A 17,995-nucleotide genomic window follows, 5' to 3' on the forward strand; every position below is an offset into this window, starting at 1 on the left:
TGTGTGTGTGTGTGTGTGTGTGTTTGGGGGCGGGTGGTGGCGTCATTTAAAAAGCCCCTCTTTATTAGAGGGTGTGTGCATGTGTATGCATGTGTGTGCGTGCGTGCGTGTGTGTGTGTGTGTGTGTGTGTGTGTGTGTGTGTGTGTTTGGGGGCGGGTGGGGGCGTCATTTAAAAAGCCCCTGCTGGTGGCGCCAGAGGGAGGGTTCATCCTCTTGGCTAGGACGTTCTGTAAATAGCCCAGTGAGATGTTATATTGGTTTTAAAGGAAGTAACAAGAATGAATGGGGGTGAGAGATTGAACTATCAGAGTGAGGTTGTGAGATCAGATATGAACAAACCTCATCTGAGTAGATATCTGTCAGCCATCTTCTCCACTTGAGAGTCGGGTTGATTTGGCTTTATGTTTTCTAAAATCTCCTGTGCAGCTATTCAAGTCAAGACAAACCTGATCTCTGTCTGATGCAGGATGACAGCACCACAGTTGTTGGTACTCTGGGAATTAAAATGTAAGTAAATCTGTCTGTGCATGAAGGCTGTCATGTACAGTGTGTTTGTGTGTGTGTGTTTCTATATGCGTGCCATGCATATTTATATAAATTATGCATATTTGTGCAAGTTCATCTGAGTGCAGATGTGTTTGTGTGTGTAGGCATGCAAACAAGTCAACTCTCACGCTTTCCAGATGGCTAGAATAGATAACACAACCAGCACTGAGCTGCTTTAAGCTGCACACAGCATCAAGCTCTGCAGCTAAAGGTTAAGACTGAATAGATACATTCATAATTGTGGTTCCTTTTTCTTTTGGTATCCACATAGTGCACATTTGTGTTTTTTAGCAGTTTCATTGCGTATTTTAGAATTATGAAAAAAGTTACAAACAAATTATGAAAAACGTTTTATATAAATAATTTATTTAAAGACAGCAGCACAATGTCTCTGAACTGAAGTAAACACACAGTCATCTGGATATATCATCAATATGACATGCCTGGCAATATCAACAACTGTAAATTATAAATAAAAAATAAATAAATACAATAAATTACATTTAAAAAAAGAATAAATAACTAGATAAATACTGCAATCATTAGGCTACATTTTCTGGTCATCTCTGGCAATTTGCATTTTAAATTCTAAGCCAGTTATAAAATATAAATATTTCAAATTAAAACCTGCATCAGGACACAGAATACTGAATAAAAATAGAAGCTGCCTGGATGAGAGGTAAACAAAATGTGTGTTAAAAAATGTTTTAGCATTGTTCTTCACTGTGTTTTGTAAAAGTGTGCCGGTCATATCCACAAGCTGGAAGACTCGTAGTAGCACACTGAAACCCACACTTTGCCCTAGCAGTCGTTCTCATTTAGTATCTTGAGGAAGTCGACATACTGCGAACATACAGCTTGAGACTTCTGTGCAGGCATCTGCCTCTCTTTCATCGGGCAGCTGATGTTGGCCTGGCAGAGGAAGACAGAACATTTGGGATTATAGTCTAATCTGATTACCCAGAGCTGGTAGAGTAGTCACAACACTCAGTATCTCTCTTGAAAAAAAAAAAAAAAGTTATATCTTGATTACTTATTGATTACTGTTATTGATTACTAACATTTTGGTATGTTGGTAGATGCCTCGCATTTATCTTCAGTTTCAAGAGAACTTTCTTGGCGTTGTCGTTCTTTCCCTCTACATGTCCAAGAAGATGCTTCAGCTCCTTGGCAAAAACACCTTTACATTCACACTGCAATGGGATAAATGGGCCTGGTTAAGATATCACGTTATTATCAAATGAAACAAGCAACAAAGAACAACAAATTGGCAATGGGCAGCAAAGACAGATGAAGATCAAACATGAGAGCAAAGGAATATACTTACTGCATTTTCCTCCATCTCCTCTGATGGCACCTTGATGCTTTCCTCCTATATGAAAAGATCATTCAATTCGTTAATGCCTGGGATGATTATTACAGTTTGCAGATGATGACATTATATCTTTTTGACAATCAGGAGACCCTGAGAACAGCCTCAAGAGCCTTCTAGAGGACAGCCATTAGGCAAGTCATAACACAGGCTTGCAAGTCAAGAATGATAGTCAGTATTGATGTCCTGTACTTACAAAGGTGAAGTTCTCCTGGTTGAGTTTCTCGAGCCCTTCTATGAGCTCTGACCTCACATTTTTACCCTGGCACAGATGCCAAAGGAAAACAAAGGCAAAGGCAAAGGCACACGTGTATTTCATCATATTGAGGCTTCCTCTTTTTAGTCTTGTGTCTTCCTTTTGCTATCTTGAGTGTATGATGTGATGAGAATCTGCACATTCCTTTTTATGGCCTGTAACGGGAAGTGAGGTAATGTCATAGCACGCCTACGTACCCTAGCCTACCCTACCTAACCCTAACCCTGGAAAATTGCTGGATCGTTGAAATCTTGTCTTTATCAATATAGAATAGTAAGATACAACAGCATGTATTGTGCCAATGGGAATCAATGTGACAGTAAGCAATAAGATTGGTTTTGTTTAATTTGTAAATATGGCATGTGGTAAGGCAGTAGATGCTGGCTTTCCTGTGTGGTGGGACATATTCTCAAAACACCAGTGAGCATGTTATATTTATGGAGATACCATGTGTTGCTTACACCACTGAAAAAACATTTTACTATAATCTAATCCTCCAACTCTTGTTCATTACATGTAATTATGGTGCTATTACCTAGTTATGTAGACAGCACATTAGTAATGAAAATCGTACATCAAAAGAGTTGCATAATGTAAGCCAACCACTTTGTGACGTGGCCCTGATAAAAGGAAGTGTAGTCTAATACATGATCCAACATGTTTTGGGGAGTTTAGTGATTGAGAGATTATAGTAATGAGATGTGCCCTCCTCACCATTTTTGCTTTTCTCACTCACTGAGTTACTCATATCTGTCTATGTAGTGTCACAGTTTCAGTGGCTCTAGATTAGAAACCCACACTGCCCTTCAGACAAGATATTACCCATTAAAAGTGCCACACACAAATACTTTCACATGGTGACCTAAGATGTCAAAGAGGTGGGGGTGGATGGTGAGCGGATAGATAAATAGCAGGTTAAAATATACAGTTTCTTTATACATCTGTAAACTGAAAATATTTGATAAAGCAAATGCATTTGCAAGTGAAGACATGCACTCACACGTCCTGTGCATACAGACTTCCCCAAATCTCTGAAACTCTACTGGAGAGATGCATTGAGATGCCACAGCATCATGACTGACATCATTTTCATCCTCATTGAACCATTCACTGAGCCCTCTTGAAAATGGGCACTGTCATGTGCTGTCACTGGAAGACACCAACACCATTCCCATCAGGATAGAAATGTTTCATCACAGGATAAAGGTGTCCACTCAGAATAACTTTGTTTTGATTTGCAGTGAGCCTTCCCTCTAATGGGACAAGTGGACTCCCTCACCCATCTGTGTGACTGGCCCTTTATACACCTGTTAATGTGAGCTTGAAACACAATTGCACATCTTGTACACATTTAACACTGCTTTCCTCATAGTCTAAGGTCCTTCTAATGTGTTCTACACTGGATATATCTGACTATTTGGTTTCTGAATGGCTGAGTGGGCTGTTTCAAGCCAGAAAGGTCAGCTGTCCCTTCAGTTTATTGTTACTGAGACCAACAGCAGGTTTAGAAATACTGATGTTATAATGTTGGGAACTAGGCCTATGTGTAGATGCCTGCATTTGGTGTGGATGTGGCTGCTTCTGGGACGCAAGAAATCACCGCTGAGCCCTCTGGAAGTGTTTTGGTCTTATTTCAACAAAACATCCCTGGTGATATGAGCTCAGTGGATGACAGACCCCAGACTCACACATTCAGTCCTGTAACATGGTCGTGTAGATTGGTAAGGGCAGCGTGACATGCTCTGTAGTCACCATTTGTGGGTTACTGAATCATTGCATCAGCCTTATGTCATGAGGGACTTTAAATTACATACTGTGTATTTGGAAACTTGATATGTTTTGTTTTTACTTGTCATTCATATAGACATATAGACATACTTCATATCAATTTCATATTGTAGCCCACATAGCCTTCATTATTTTTGCCTCAGTATGTTCTGCTGCTGTTATTTTGCACACACTCTTAATGTTGCTGTTCTTTATTCTTATTGTCATACATAAATAAATGTGAATCTAAATACCCTACACCGCATGTGCTGTATTCCATCATATTTTATTGCTGCCAACTTGGCTTAAAAAGTTTGATCTTATACAGTAAGAATAGAAACTATAAAAGGAACCCATATAGTTAATTTGTGATACCCTAATATTATATATTAACCTGGACTAGAGTTTCAAAACCCTTAGCACTATAAAGGCCAAGTTAATCTTAGGATTCTGAGAAAACTTCTGTTTGTCATGGAGGCACTACATATAATTTTAACACCAATGTCATGGTGTGATGCTTGAACTTTACAGAAAGTGTGGCCTGGAAACTTTTGGCGGCAGATTTTGAAAGGTGTGATATTTCATTTCGACACTTCAAAACTATCATCAGTTAACTGCAACAAAGCCTTACAGCAGAAGTATTAAATTGGAACCTGTGTCAAAAGTGGTGGTTGAGAAGAGAAAAACTGAGGCAGTTCTTGTAAAATCTGCAATAAGTTAAAGTACTTCCTTAAATGTTACCATTAATACTTTAAGTTTATTGCATGACAGCGGCCGCTCATGTCTGATGTTGCAGCTGTCTGGTTTAGTAGTTGTCATCATGGAAGTACAAGCTTTGTCTTGACACCATCAGTAGATGAGGAATCAAATGAGTATGCAGGTGTGACTGAGGGGAACATATGAGCATATCTTTTCTTTTGTGCATGACAGCGGAAAGTTTGCTCTGAGGAAAAGTTGTGACTAGACAGAAAATGGTCTATATATGTATATATCAGCCTGTAGTTAGCTATTTAAATAATAAATAATGATAATGCAAATAAACTTTATTTATATAGAATATTTCAAAAACCAAATTTCAAAGTTCTTCACACAATTGAAAAGGGGTTAAAAAAGGAAGTTGCAGCTGATTTAGATGATTTGTGTGAAATAGACATCAAAAGGACAAACAAGTGGAGCAGTTCAAGATTTACCTGTACCTGTGTGTCTACGTGAGACACATATGTGGCAACAAATTTCCTTGTTAAAGGACAATAAAGAATCTATCTATCTAAAAAGGGGGTAAACCAAGTACAAGGAGTAAAAATGGGAAAGGTCAAAATTTAAAAGCAAGGTTCAAATAATAACTAATTTGACAGCAATAAAATAGTAAAAGCAAGCAAGCAATGTTAGTTAGCAAAGTTATCCCAGGAAAAGGTGCAAAAGAGACAGAGAATCCAAGCACCACCAAAGGGAATAAAACATAATAAAACATTATGCACATTGTTTTAAAGCTGTAAAAATGAGTTTTGAGTTGGGCCATCAAAGAAGCATTCCAAAGACAATATTGATTTTTACACTCTGAATAGTTAAACTAACACTGATGATTTTGCTGTGCAGAGCTAAGACACATGGTAAGCCAGGTTACAGCAAATATACATATGTAACCTGTGCAGTTAACCATGTCCATGGCTGATCTAGTATGAGGTGGCCGTCACAGATCAAGAGAGGTCACAGGTGATTTACCCTATTGGACTTTCCTGTTAATGAGAAACATTTCTGTCATTCTCAACTGTGTGATTCACAAGATGAAACCACCATACCTGTGGAGGTGTCTGTGACATGACAGGTCAAATTGTCTCTGTATGCATTTTATGTATGTGAGAGGGTGTTGTGGGCATGTGTATCATGCTGCTTGTAAATGTGATGTGTTTTAGTGTGGGTAAGCGGGACTGCTCAGCACAAGTGGGGAAAACTTTGGTTCATGTCTTGTCAGATTGTGTGTTGATAAGAGCTGTGCATGCTGACAACTTCTAATCCTGAACCTGTCACACAGTGAGATCAAACACTCAGCTCAGTTCAGAGCTAAAACTGTAACCTATCTCTATGACAGTGACGTTTTAGAAACATGCAAAGTTTTATTCAAAGGTTTAGACATGTATTTAAAGACATATGTTTGAGGCAAACTGTGAAAAGTTACCCGCAAACACAAGCTTTAACACTTTTCCATTTTGCTGCTCTGCACTCAGTGCAGGGGCTGTCATGGAGGAACGCTGTTTCCGGGAGGAAATACCTACAGTATTCCAGTAGAATGATGGTTAACCCAGGAGTGGGTGTGTGTGGGCAAGTGTGAGGGTGGGGAGAGGAGGTTGTTAGTTTGTCTTTATATTTACTCACAGGATATGTCAGAAAGTTCCCCATGAAATTTTGTAGATTAATTAGAAAGGAAGTAAAGGTGGTAAAGGTTACAATCTGTGACACTGTGTTCAGGTTCAGTGTATTATCAGCAGATGAGCATAGATTGGCTCTGCAGGCTATCTGTACTCCAGCAAGATGGTTGCCACGGCTTGAGGTACCATTCCCCTTTCCTGACCATAAGCCCACCTCACTTATTAGCTCCCTCAAATATGGTTTTCATTTCCAGTGAAAAGCTTGACCTCACCATAGATGAGCATGTCAGTGTTTTTAACCACTCATGCAATAATATTTTATTAACTCTATAGCTCCTATCAGAGTTAAAAAGCTGAAACCCCTCTTCCTTACTTTAGATCAGTGAAAGTTTAAGGATTTTAAAGAGATCATGCAGGAAGGCAGGAAGGAGATGGAAGAAAGACAAACTTGCTGTTTCCTTTGCTTCCTTAAAAGATTTAATGTTCAGTCAGTTTTAGATGGTTGGTTTGGATGTTTTAGCCATTGTTAACTATTCTCTATCCACAGGTATTTTTCCTTCTTATTTTAAACATGACTCTGTCAAACCCCTTTTAAAGAAGCCATCTTTAGACCGCTCTGTTTTAAGTGACTTTAGACCCATCTCCAAGTTGCCTTTTCTATCAAAGATTTTAGAAAAAGTCACATCCGCTCAACTGATTTCGTTTATGAGTCAAAATGAAATTTTTGAAAAATTTCAGTCTGGCTTTCGCTTTTTACACAGTACTGAGACTGCTCCGGTAAAGGTTTCTAACAAATTGCTGCTTGCAGCTGATGCAGGCCATCACTCATTTTAATTCTCCTTCACTTCAGCTCAGCTTTTGATACAGTGGACCATGATGTCCTGATTAATTGTCTGAAGGACCATGTTGGCATCAGTGATGTGGCGCTGGCCTGGTTCATCTTCTAGCTGTAAAACAGGTCCTTTGCAGTGGTGCATGGAGATGCCTCCTCTTCCTCCACTCCTCTCTGTTGTTTGGTCCCCCAGTGGTCCATTCTTGGTCCTCTATTATTCACAATTTACATACTACTTGGGCAAATCATGCTAAAATATGATATCAATTTCCATTGCTATATGTATGACACCTAGCTATATGCCCTCTTAAAACCTGGCACTACCGCTATTTCATGCATTATGTCGTTTTTTTGTTTGTTTTTTTTTTTTTTTTTTTTTTTCTGCAGTTAAATGATTCCAAATCAGAGGTTATTATTATCACCCCCATACCCCCCAGTCCCATTACTAACTTGATCAACAATTTCTCCTCTAGTATGGGTGCCTTAGCCAATAATGTTCCTAAACAGCTACCAAGGAGTTATTTTTGACTCAGAGCTGTCTTATGATGCACAAGTGACAAAAGTGCTGCAGCTCTGCTTTGCCCAACTGAGACAGCTAACTAAGATCAGATCAGTCCTTTCTCCTGCAGATTTAGAAAAGGTCATCCATGCCTTTATTACTTCCAGACTTGACTATTGTAATGCACTTTATTAGTAAGAGAAACATTCTGAGATTGCAATTGGTAAAAAAATGCTGCTGCCAGGCTTTTAACAGGTACGAAGAGAGTCGACCACATTACACCTGTCCTTGCTGCCCTTCACTGGTTACCATTGATGTTAAGATTTTACTGCTTGTTTTTAAGGCATTAAAAACAAGCAGCCTGATCACTGCCTGAGATCCTCGAACAGGGATCAACCACTGGTTCCTAGATCCGGGCTTGTAAACAAGGGTGACCGGGCCTTTTCTGTTCGGGCCCCTCGGTTATGAAATTCCCTGCCTGGAGATCTCAGGTAGGCAAACTCAGTGTCCTCTTTTAAATCTCTTCTTAAGATTCACTTTTAAAATTTAGCTTTTCTTAAATGATGCTGGCTGCTTCTTAATTATTTAAAAAAAAAAATTCTCATGTTGGATTTTATTACTTGTGTTATTTATTGTGTGATTGTTAAGCACCGTGTAACCCCTGTTCTGAAAAGTGCTAATATTGTTTCATTAAATTTTAACAATCAAATTAAAGTAGCCCCTGTGATTAATATGAAGAATATCCAATTGATAATACGTTTATCATTCCACTGCAATAAATGTGACTTTGTGCTCCACTGTTTTACTAAAGTTTTGTTTTGTTTTGTTTTGTTTTTTTTGTCAATGCTTTTATCTTGAAATTATTAATAGGTTGGCCCTTGCCATCCAATCATAGGAAATAAGTTTAATTAAACATCCTGAAGAGGGCAGTGTGTGGTGAAACATTGAGCTTTAAAACAATAAATATTTTTGCATCAGAGTTATGAGTGTGTGACTTCCCTTTCTCCTTCTCTCTTCTATTCTACAGAACAGCCGGCACCTCACCAAATCAGGCGTGTGGTTCTCTTCTCTGCTTAATAGAAATATGAACAGAAGAGATAAGGTTTGCTGAAGCCAAGAAAGCATTATCCTGAGAGTCAAAGCATACTCAGCAATTTAAAAAATGAAAGAAAGAAATAGCTCATTGGTCATGAATCATATCCTCTGCTTATTGTCATATGTCTCACTGATTTATGAACCTTATTATTGATAAGTGATCTTTGACAACCCACTTTCAAAATGGTTTCTTGAGTCAGTCCTTGAAGCATGTTTCTGTCTACTTTGGCAGCCTTAGACACGTCAAGTATCGAATTGTGGCCCAATTCACCTGATGGTATACAGTATAAATATCTGCCTGCCTGCCTATCTGCCTGATGACTGGCAGCCTTACAGTAAATACAAAAAGGTTTTGCAATTTTATCCCCATAACATAGCCACATTTTTCCCAGAACAATGGACTTTGAAAGATGTGGCTACCCAGGGGTGACTGTTTCTGCCTCCTGATGCTACTCTTTAAAGGTATAATTACTAATATTCTGGAGATGTTTCCACAAGTATTGTCTAATAAAATTAATATATCAGATTCTGTTTGAAATTTAGTTGGATGTTTTCCTTAATAACATCTTCAGCTAATTGAAATTTGAGACCTCTAGTTTTTTCTGTGCAAATGAGATGCATCAATAGACTGAACAGAAACCTTAAAGGCTCAAGTGATGAAGAGAAAAAAAAAGAGCAAAAAGTCTGTGAGTAGAAATGACAGCCAGGGAATAAGAGACATGAGGATGTTGAAACAAACAACTTTTTAGAAAACTTTGCACTCAACAGAAAGTTGAAAGAGATAGACAGCTGCACATAAAAACACAAAAACTAAAACATTTCATGTTCATTTTTGTTTTATTTAGTTTCACAAGTTGACAGTACTTTTAGTCCAGTTTTTCTTTCTTACAAAGTATCATTTTTATCTCAGTTCATAGCAATGTTTATTTTTCTTTAGTATTTGCAGCGATAACTTTGGTGGGTAGGGCGTAAATAGACAAATGGATAAAGAGCCTCAGATAGTGCCGAGCTGCAAAACCTGCGGATTTCCTGTGTTCTCATTTCTTGGAAACGTATGTATGATTGCTACTGATCGATAATTTTGTTGCAAAGATAAATCCTAGTCGAAAAAAACTGGCTTATCAAAATATTGTGCAATAATGTGAGACCAACTTTTTTTTTTTTTTTTTTTTTTTACAGAGCCCTAAAACACATGTCGGTGAATGTTGCAATACTGAGACAGAAGATTGAAAATGCATAGCATAGATTAGGAACTGTTAATGAAGGTTTAGAGAATATGGAGGTATTCGACATACAGCAGACCTAGAGCTGATGACTTCATATCAAAGCCATGATGAAGTGTGACTGTAATTTCCCGCGGAATAAAGCCTGACAAAAATATGACTCACTTTACTCACAGCATGTACACTCGCCTCATTAAATAATTACACTTCCTCATGCAAAACGTGCTATGTGTAATCAAAATGTTCCATTATTCGATCAGTAGATATAAATTAATCTACACAAAAGATTATACAACATACTAATTTTATTGAGATGACTCCCTGCTGACTTAGACTCCAGTGAGGCATGTTCCATAATTACCAGCTTACCTTAGAAAACTGGTCAGAAACATAATTCAGGGGGGGGAAAAAGTAGGCTATTCATAGTTTCACTGAGCAGCAGGGCCGAACAGCACAGACTTTACAGAAGCTGGCTGAATCTCGCTAGCTCCACCAAGTGTTAGCAAGCACCTCCGGTCCTTGACTGTGTCTCAGTCAGTGGTAAATATGAGACGGCAGGTCTCCAGGTGGTCTGCTCCCACTTTGTGCTCAAACTGCGGTGGCGGGGCTTTTGGACCACAGCCTTTCTCAAAGTGTCCTTTAATACCCTCAAAGAGAGAAGGCCTGAAGTCTTCTGAAACGATGAACACACAGAGTCACTCGGTGATCAAGGCACCACATGTATATTTTACTGTTCCAACAATTAAATTAAGTCCCTTCATTTCACACCAATGTCCAGTGTGATGCAGGCTTCTTACCCATAATGCTCTTTTCCCTCAGTGCTTTCAGTGTGATGGTCAATCCTCCAGCATCGCACAAGTGAAACTCCTCCTCTAGTGCATCATCATTTCTATCAGCTGGCAGATGGAGAGCAGCATGACCACTGTGGACTAAGACTGGCCCATCCTCGTCATCTTCCTCCTCATCATCTTCATCAAAGTCATCTTCATACTCCTCTTGCTCTGAAACCTCAGTTGCCTCTGCAGAAAAAGGGCACATATTTGTGGAGGATGTACCAGAGGAAAACCTAATGTCAGGACTGCAGGTTTTGGTTTAAGTGAGACATGGATGAAGACACCAGCTCAGGCTGCTGTTTGAGTGCTTGTGTGTGTACTGCCTACACCCAAACCTGTGCAAGCCAGAGCCTGACTATGTACATCGTAGCAAATTAAAAAAAGAGAATAAGTAAATAAACCACCAATTTGTTTTGTAACTTATACCATAATTTTCCACACCTGATTACATTTTCTTCTTGTCTGACAGCCACCGGTTGCAGCAAATTTGTCTTTGTTATTTCAACGGCTTCAATGGCTTAAAGACGGCCCAAAATGAGATGAAAAGAAAGATTAGGGCTAGTATAGTATGTTTTACTTTTACAGTAAGCCCGAAACCTATTTATAGATTTGTATTTATGGTCATGAATCAAAGACATACCAAGGACCAGAACAATGGAGGCTTATAAAATTATTATATTAACTGATGGTCCAGGCAAAATAGACCAGTTGATTGGATTTGCATGAAACACCAAAATTGCTATACATGTACAATTAAACACCTTAGACATGTTCAGAATTGAGTCACTTGTGGCACCTTTCTCTTGTGGTAGCCATTTTCTACCACACTCAATATCTGCCATGCTGATAGGATCTAAATAACATCACAATGTAATGGCAAATTTGGTGAGGTACAGAAAGACACGTGGCACACGATCAAGACCACCAAGCCACCAGCCTATACATTTTTTTTTTTAAGTAGGCCCCTAGAGATTCAGCCTTATCTCTGAAAATGTTCACAGTACTGAACTGTTCATGTAGCTCACAGCAATTTTGGCCCTTCAAGGAAATTCTGATCCATCTAAAGTATATCTATCTATCTATCTATCTATCTATCTATCTATCTATCATTTTTCCAGTAGTAGAAACGGGAATAAGCAGCTCTGATGAAGGAACAAAACTGGCTCCTCATTTTTCTACATTTTATTTTATTTTATTTTATTTTATTTTTATTTTTGCAGTCTTGTGTTAATTTCAAATTGCCAAGACTTGCATGTTTTGTTTTGTTTTTTTGTTTGTTATTTGGCTGCATTAGAATGGGATCAAAATACTGTATCTCTTACCCTCCCAAATTCATGTCTAACTATTACACTTAAAAGAAATTAGGGATAACCAGTGCCTGCTGTCTCAAACATGAAACTGAAACTGTTACAAATAGCAGGTTTTCCCAGCTCTATCTTACCAAAGGGCTCAGAGGAAACATTTGTTACTGGAGGCCTCGCAAGAGAAGAGCATCCCTGCTGACTGTGCTCCCCGACAGAGGCCAGACTCTTATCATCATCATCATCATCATCATCATCATCATCATCATCAAAATCCTCAGGGTAATCACTCTGTCCACCCACACTTAATCCATCTTCCTCCTCTATATCACTGGGACAGGCCTCGTCCATACTGGGCTCTCTCCTTCCCCCTGAGTGGGACTGACTGGAAGGATCTGGCCCTGGCGTGGCATCCATGCCTATGTTTTTCTCCTCTACGACCACATCATAGTCCCCTGCCCCAGGTTCGATCGCAGCAACACAGTCACTGTCATGGCTTGAGACTGCTGGCTTTGTCCCTCTACGCCTGGCATACTCTTGCAGCTGATCTTGCACGTAGGCAATACCAAATATAGAGGCTGCGCTCGGCCTGTTTTCTGGGTTGAGACAGAGCATTCTTTGGATCAGGGAAGAGATGTTGTCTGAATACGTGTGAGGCACAGCATCGTACTCCCCTCTGGTGATCTTGTAGATCAGACTCAAGAGGTTTGTGGCCGCAAATGGCGGCTGCAGAGAGCAGGTTTCATACAGCAGGCAGCCAAGAGCCCAAATATCGGACTTGGAACTGTACGGGACGTCCTGGCAAAGCTCGGGACTAAGGTAGCTGGGTGTCCCAACACATGTGGAAGCCATGTCCAGTGTGCTGGTCAGCACTCTGGATATCCCAAAATCCCCCAACTTCACCACACCTCTTTTTGTCAGGAGCACATTTGAGGTTTTTATATCCCTGTGCAGTATTTTCGCCGTGTGTATGTGCTTCACTGCCATGGTGACCTGTACAAACCACTCCATGACGGTATTTTCTGCAAAATATTCCCCAGGTTTCCTCTGTTTAATTCTGTCATCTAATGTCCCACCATCACAGTAGTCCATCACAATGTAAATCAGTCCATCATCGGAGCTCACAAAGGCATCGCTGCACGTGACAATGTGAGGGTGCTCCAGCTGCCGTATGATTTCAGCCTCTTGCAGGATTGCCCTGTGTGTTTTGGTTTTCTTAGACCCGTCTGCTTTTATCCTCTTCACCGCATGCAAGCTCTTGGACTCCGCGTGTCTCATCAGGAGCACATCCGCCGCTCCCCCCCTGCCCAAACACAGGACCTCCTCGTACTTCTCCATAGTTTTGTCAACTTTAAAAGCAGGCCTGGGCCGAGAGCTGGCGAATAGCCCACGATACTGAAATCAATAAAGCTGCGTCGAGGTACGAGCACCGAGAGACCAGCTGGCATCCAAAACAAACGCTACGTCATTGTTTAGCCTGGTTGCCATGGCAGCACTCTGCCTGGGATTTTCCCGGATCAAACAGGAATATCGATGAATGTTTTCTGCCAGAAATATAAGGATTGTTCTGTACAAGATAAAAATGGAAACATAATCATCGACATGAACGTCATTCTGTTATCTTATTAATATCCTTGGCTTATTCATATATCATTAATATACCTTATTAATAATATCAATATCTATTTTATGAAGCTGAAATACAAACTCAATCAAAATTAACCTGACAGATGCATAGTTTAACCCTCCTATCGTCTATGGGGTCAATTTATCTCATTCAGTCATCATCATCATCATCTTTTTTTTATTCTTCATATTTAATTGCTTTTACTAATTTAATGGTTTAATGGGGACAAGTGGGCCAACATAAAATGAATATGATGATATATTTTGGATGTCCTGTACTCATTTGGATCAGTGTTTCTTTAGGGTCCGTTTGAGCTCAGGCTGTTTTTAGCTGTATAAAGCATAGAAGAAATAATCAATATTTTACACAAATTAGTTTTAGTTGTTTTTGGGTAACACTGAGGGAGCATAACGTGCCATTTGTAATCTTCAGAAAACTTCCCTCTGCTTCAGGGCCCTAATCTAACATAACCACACCTGTAGTAATGCAAGAACAATGTCCAGATCATATGACAGCTGCGAGGGCTGGGAGGGACAAACATGCTTCCCGCAGGAAATTTGATGTATGGGTTTTGGGCGGTGAGTAGAGTGGCTTATATTTTATTTAAAGGCTTTTTAGGTAGCCAGCAAGAAACATAAAGTACCTGACACATAAACTAGGGTAACATTTATTATTATAATAATTTCCTGGAGGTTTAAATGTCTTGGGTCAAATTTACCCCAACTGATTAAAAAAAAATGTTTGTAAATTTGAATGTAACCGGAGGGTTAACGTAGACTGTGTATTACGCGCTACCTATTCCTACCAGCTGGGGGCAGCAGTGCGCCGGAGGTGTGTCTGCACGGTGTGTCCTCCCGTGAAGAAGAGATGAGTGTGTCAGATGCTGTTCGTGCGTAAACTGTTAGTTTCATAGTGATGCCCCTCGTGTTGATAATGATTTATTCTTATGATTTATCACTCAGGAATGAAAGCAGTCATGTGGTCTGTGGACAAGACAGTTGTGCTTAAACATCGCGAGATCTTCCTCGGTGACAGGAAGCTGTAGTTGAGTGGCGCTCTGCGTGTCCGTCACGTCCGGGTCCGTGATCACAACACAGCATGGCTGCATGAGTTACTGCTGCAGCTTCTCACGTCTCTGTGCTGCTTGAACCTCAACACACACCAGTCCGACATGCCACCTAAAGGAAAAGGAGGAAAGGGCGGGAAAGACGGCGGTAAAGGTTAGTTAATTTCACTGGTGTATTCTAGCTAGTGTGTCAATCCAACTTACATGCCCAGATTAGCCTTAATGTTAGCTAAACAGACTAGGTTAGGAGCATACAGCTGTAACACACACAGCTCTTCCTTGAGTATTGGTTTAACACTGTGGAAGTGTAAATGTATTGATGTGGTATTGGTTTTTACACCCCTTGCTGCGGTGCAGGAGCTGCCTCAGGAGGTGGAGACACCGACAAGAAGGAAAAGGCACAAAAAGGTGGCACTGCTGTCAAGGTAACAAAACCACACGGTATGCAGGCATTCAAGTCTGTGCAGAACTCCACCTACTGTCAGGTCCAAGATCAAGATCTCTTCTGTCAAATTTATTTTTACAAGCAGTATGAGTATTTTTTTTTTTTTTTTTTTTACACCATTAAAATGTCTTAATCAACATTAGTCTTACAAAACTGTCTTGGATTTGCACCCATTACTAAAAAATGGTAATGTGTGTTTAATAAAATGAATACATGATCAGGTCACATATCATTAGCACTGTCCGAATAACTACATAGCCTACTTATTTAAAATAATTTCCCACAGGGACTCAACCATCGTGGTGTGTGTGTGTGTGTGTGTGTGTGTGTGTGTTTGTTTTTTTTTCCCAGGTTCGGCACATCCTGTGTGAAAAGCACGGGAAATGCATGGAGGCGATGGAGAAGTTGAAGTCCGGAGTCCGTTTCAGCGAAGTAGCGTCACAGTACAGTGAAGACAAAGCCAGACAAGGAGTAAGAACACGCGGTCTTGATGATAACTAGTTTAGTTCTGCACAGAGTGTTTGTTTTAGGTCCGTTACAGCTGCTGTCGCTGCTTTATTCCATGTCAGGAGCCAGTGTCTTCTTTACGGACACTTCACCCTCCTGCCAAATTTGTCAGCGACTCCACAAGATTGTAAAAAAAAAAAAAAAAAAAAGTTTGCAGTGTCCATGGTGCAAAATATAAAAAATACAAATTTCCTTTCTGTTGATCAAGAGTGTCACCAAAAATTGTATTGTTTCTCAGTCTCTGTGTGGTCATTGAAGAGGAAAGTTAATTTAAGTGACCAAATCTGGGGATTTGAAACACTTACATAGTTGAAATCAAGGAGTAAACTTCATTACTTATCATGTTTTTTTTCCCAGTCACAAGCCTTACTGCACAGACGATGCCCACTGACATGCGGCTGACTTTACAGATTATTAGTCACAGTTCACAAAAGATTACCTCACCAAAAAAAAAAAAAAAAAAAAATACCTGTTTGTGTGTTCAATTTCCCACATCCCAAAACAATAATCAGCCTCAGACAGATTCATTTTGGCTTGAGAAATCTGAGATGTAATCACCCTGGATTTTTTTTTCTCCAGCTGATGTCATCCTAATGTAATGTATCCCATCTAAGTAGCTCCAGGTGAAATGATTTGCATTTACTAAAATTAATGCATACAGGAAAGCCTAAAGCATCATACAGGAATGCCATGAGGAAAATATGTCTGTTAAATTAGCAAGTGGCTGTAGGGGGACTCCGAATCCTAAACTGGAGGAAAACAGAGAGATGGGTGTGATACATGAGCAGTCGACTAGGGGCTGGATGAATGAGTAGGGTGGTGGTGGTGTGCTTGTTTTGTAATTAACACAGAAACGCAGCAAGATGATAACTTCTGATGCCTGAAATTGAGAGCGATACCAAAAATTGATGCATGATGATGTGCAGCTCTAAACCACAATATCAGTCTACAGTATGTGGCCAAACATCAGTGTCCCTTTTCTGAGGCTACTCAGTGCTGTGGTGTGTTTTCATCGCTCATGTTCACTAGTATCCAGTCCAACAAGCGTATTACCAACTGTCTCTGGATGTCTGTCGGCATCATCAGCTGTCTGTTTTTTGGGTCATGACAGGGCGATCTGGGCTGGATGACACGAGGATCGATGGTGGGACCCTTCCAGGATGCAGCGTTTGCCCTCCCCGTCAGCACCATGGATAAACCTGTTTACACAGATCCCCCCGTCAAGACCAAGTTTGGCTACCACATCATCATGGTAGAAGGCAAGAAGTGAGCGAGAGCAGCCCCAGAAATGCAAGTTGGTTTTGTGGAACTGATCGTTTCTTGGCCTCATGCATCCTCTTTCTTTGCATTATGTTTCTGTTTCTTATGAGGAGTTAATGAAGCAAGGAAATTAAATGATGGAGTGGAATGTTATCAAGTTTGTCTCTTTTTTTTTTTATGTACCGTATCGCACTGACAGAGAGTAGTTCAATTCTTTAGAAATTTTAAGTTAATAAGATTCATGGAACGTAGACCAAAAAAATGTCTGCATAAATAAATGCATTTTTCTTAACAAGTATAAAATGTGTAAATGGTCAGTGAGTGTGTGTGAGCTTTAATGTATGCTACACCAATGAAAACATGGAGATTGTAAATTTATTCGGTTAATCTGCCGTGACATTTGTTCAAATTCCAATGATTTTAATGAGTGTTAATCCAGTACTCCAGATAGTAAAGGATATTTTGATGACATGTCAAAGTTCTGTTTTGTATTTTGTGTATTGTGAGGATGGGCTAGAGTCATTAGTACTTCGTAATAACTAAAAATGTTAATAAATTATCACCTCCAGTAGGTTGAAATAGTCTCTCTTCATATTAAACGGCGTGATGACATGTAATCTAACATTACACACAGTTTTCTTATCTTTATGTCAAGTCCAGCAAAAATGAAACAAACCTAACAAAAAAATAATAAAATAAATTGTGTTTATGATTATGGAAACTATTATATAAATTCATTGTTTTGATTTTTTTTTTTTTCCATTAGGAAGAAATCATTGACATGCAGCGTTCCCGTTACTTCAGGAATACATCGTTTTTTTGTTTGTTTGTAAATTTGCATTTTTGAATGTGGAATTTGACAAGAAGTAAAATTAATGCATCATCCTCTTTGTTACTATAATCACAGCAAGCAAATATACTGTTTCGTTACAAAAAGAGTAAAATCTGAGAAAACATTAACTATGAAATTATTTGCATCTTTTCACAGCCCATATGTAA

At 39.5% G+C, this 17,995-nt stretch overlaps 2 protein-coding genes and 1 long non-coding RNA gene across 3 annotated transcripts; 1 reads left to right on the forward strand and 2 right to left on the reverse strand.

The window, feature by feature from the left end:
- Positions 1–1,411: 1,411 nt before the first annotated feature.
- Positions 1,412–1,919, reverse strand: LOC115366632 (uncharacterized). Its single transcript, XR_003928849.1, has 3 exons — positions 1,875–1,919; positions 1,609–1,740; positions 1,412–1,459 (listed from the first exon to the last, which is right to left on the reverse strand). It is a non-coding gene; the product is annotated as an uncharacterized LOC115366632 (long non-coding RNA).
- Positions 1,920–10,487: 8,568 nt separating this feature from the next.
- nek12 (NIMA-related kinase 12) lies at positions 10,488–13,429 on the reverse strand. The gene is made up of 3 exons (XM_030061595.1): positions 12,397–13,429; positions 10,755–10,976; positions 10,488–10,630 (listed from the first exon to the last, which is right to left on the reverse strand). Exons 1-3 carry the CDS (start codon positions 13,427–13,429, stop codon positions 10,488–10,490), a joined length of 1,398 nt encoding a protein of 465 aa, XP_029917455.1.
- Positions 13,430–14,756: 1,327 nt separating this feature from the next.
- pin4 (protein (peptidylprolyl cis/trans isomerase) NIMA-interacting, 4 (parvulin)) lies at positions 14,757–17,148 on the forward strand. Its single transcript, XM_030062171.1, has 4 exons — positions 14,757–14,938; positions 15,142–15,209; positions 15,581–15,700; positions 16,848–17,148. The coding sequence occupies exons 1-4, from the start codon at positions 14,890–14,892 to the stop codon at positions 17,004–17,006; spliced, it is 396 nt and encodes a 131-aa protein (XP_029918031.1). The 5' UTR covers positions 14,757–14,889; the 3' UTR covers positions 17,007–17,148.
- Positions 17,149–17,995: the final 847 nt, after the last annotated feature.

This window comes from Myripristis murdjan, chromosome 10, assembly GCF_902150065.1.
Source record: "Myripristis murdjan chromosome 10, fMyrMur1.1, whole genome shotgun sequence".
Classification (NCBI taxonomy): Eukaryota; Metazoa; Chordata; class Actinopteri; order Holocentriformes; family Holocentridae; genus Myripristis; species Myripristis murdjan.

What these genes read in the sequence shown, in the direction of transcription:
- pin4 (XM_030062171.1), top strand. Translation starts at nt 14,890, where the DNA reads ATGCCACCTAAAGGAAAAGGAGGAAAGGGCGGGAAAGACGGCGGTAAA. An exon ending in CGGGAAAGACGGCGGTAAAG is followed by an intron (nt 14,939 to 15,141) that starts GTTAGTTAATTT and finishes GCTGCGGTGCAG; the next exon opens with GAGCTGCCTCAGGAGGTGGA. An exon ending in AAGGTGGCACTGCTGTCAAG is followed by an intron (nt 15,210 to 15,580) that starts GTAACAAAACCA and finishes TTTTTTTCCCAG; the next exon opens with GTTCGGCACATCCTGTGTGA.
- nek12 (XM_030061595.1), bottom strand. Translation starts at nt 13,429, where the DNA reads ATGGAGAAGTACGAGGAGGTCCTGTGTTTGGGCAGGGGGGGAGCGGCG. An exon ending in AGAGGAGGAAGATGGATTAA is followed by an intron (nt 10,977 to 12,396) that starts GTGTGGGTGGAC and finishes CTTTTTCTGCAG; the next exon opens with AGGCAACTGAGGTTTCAGAG. An exon ending in GAGGGAAAAGAGCATTATGG is followed by an intron (nt 10,631 to 10,754) that starts GTAAGAAGCCTG and finishes TCATCGTTTCAG; the next exon opens with AAGACTTCAGGCCTTCTCTC.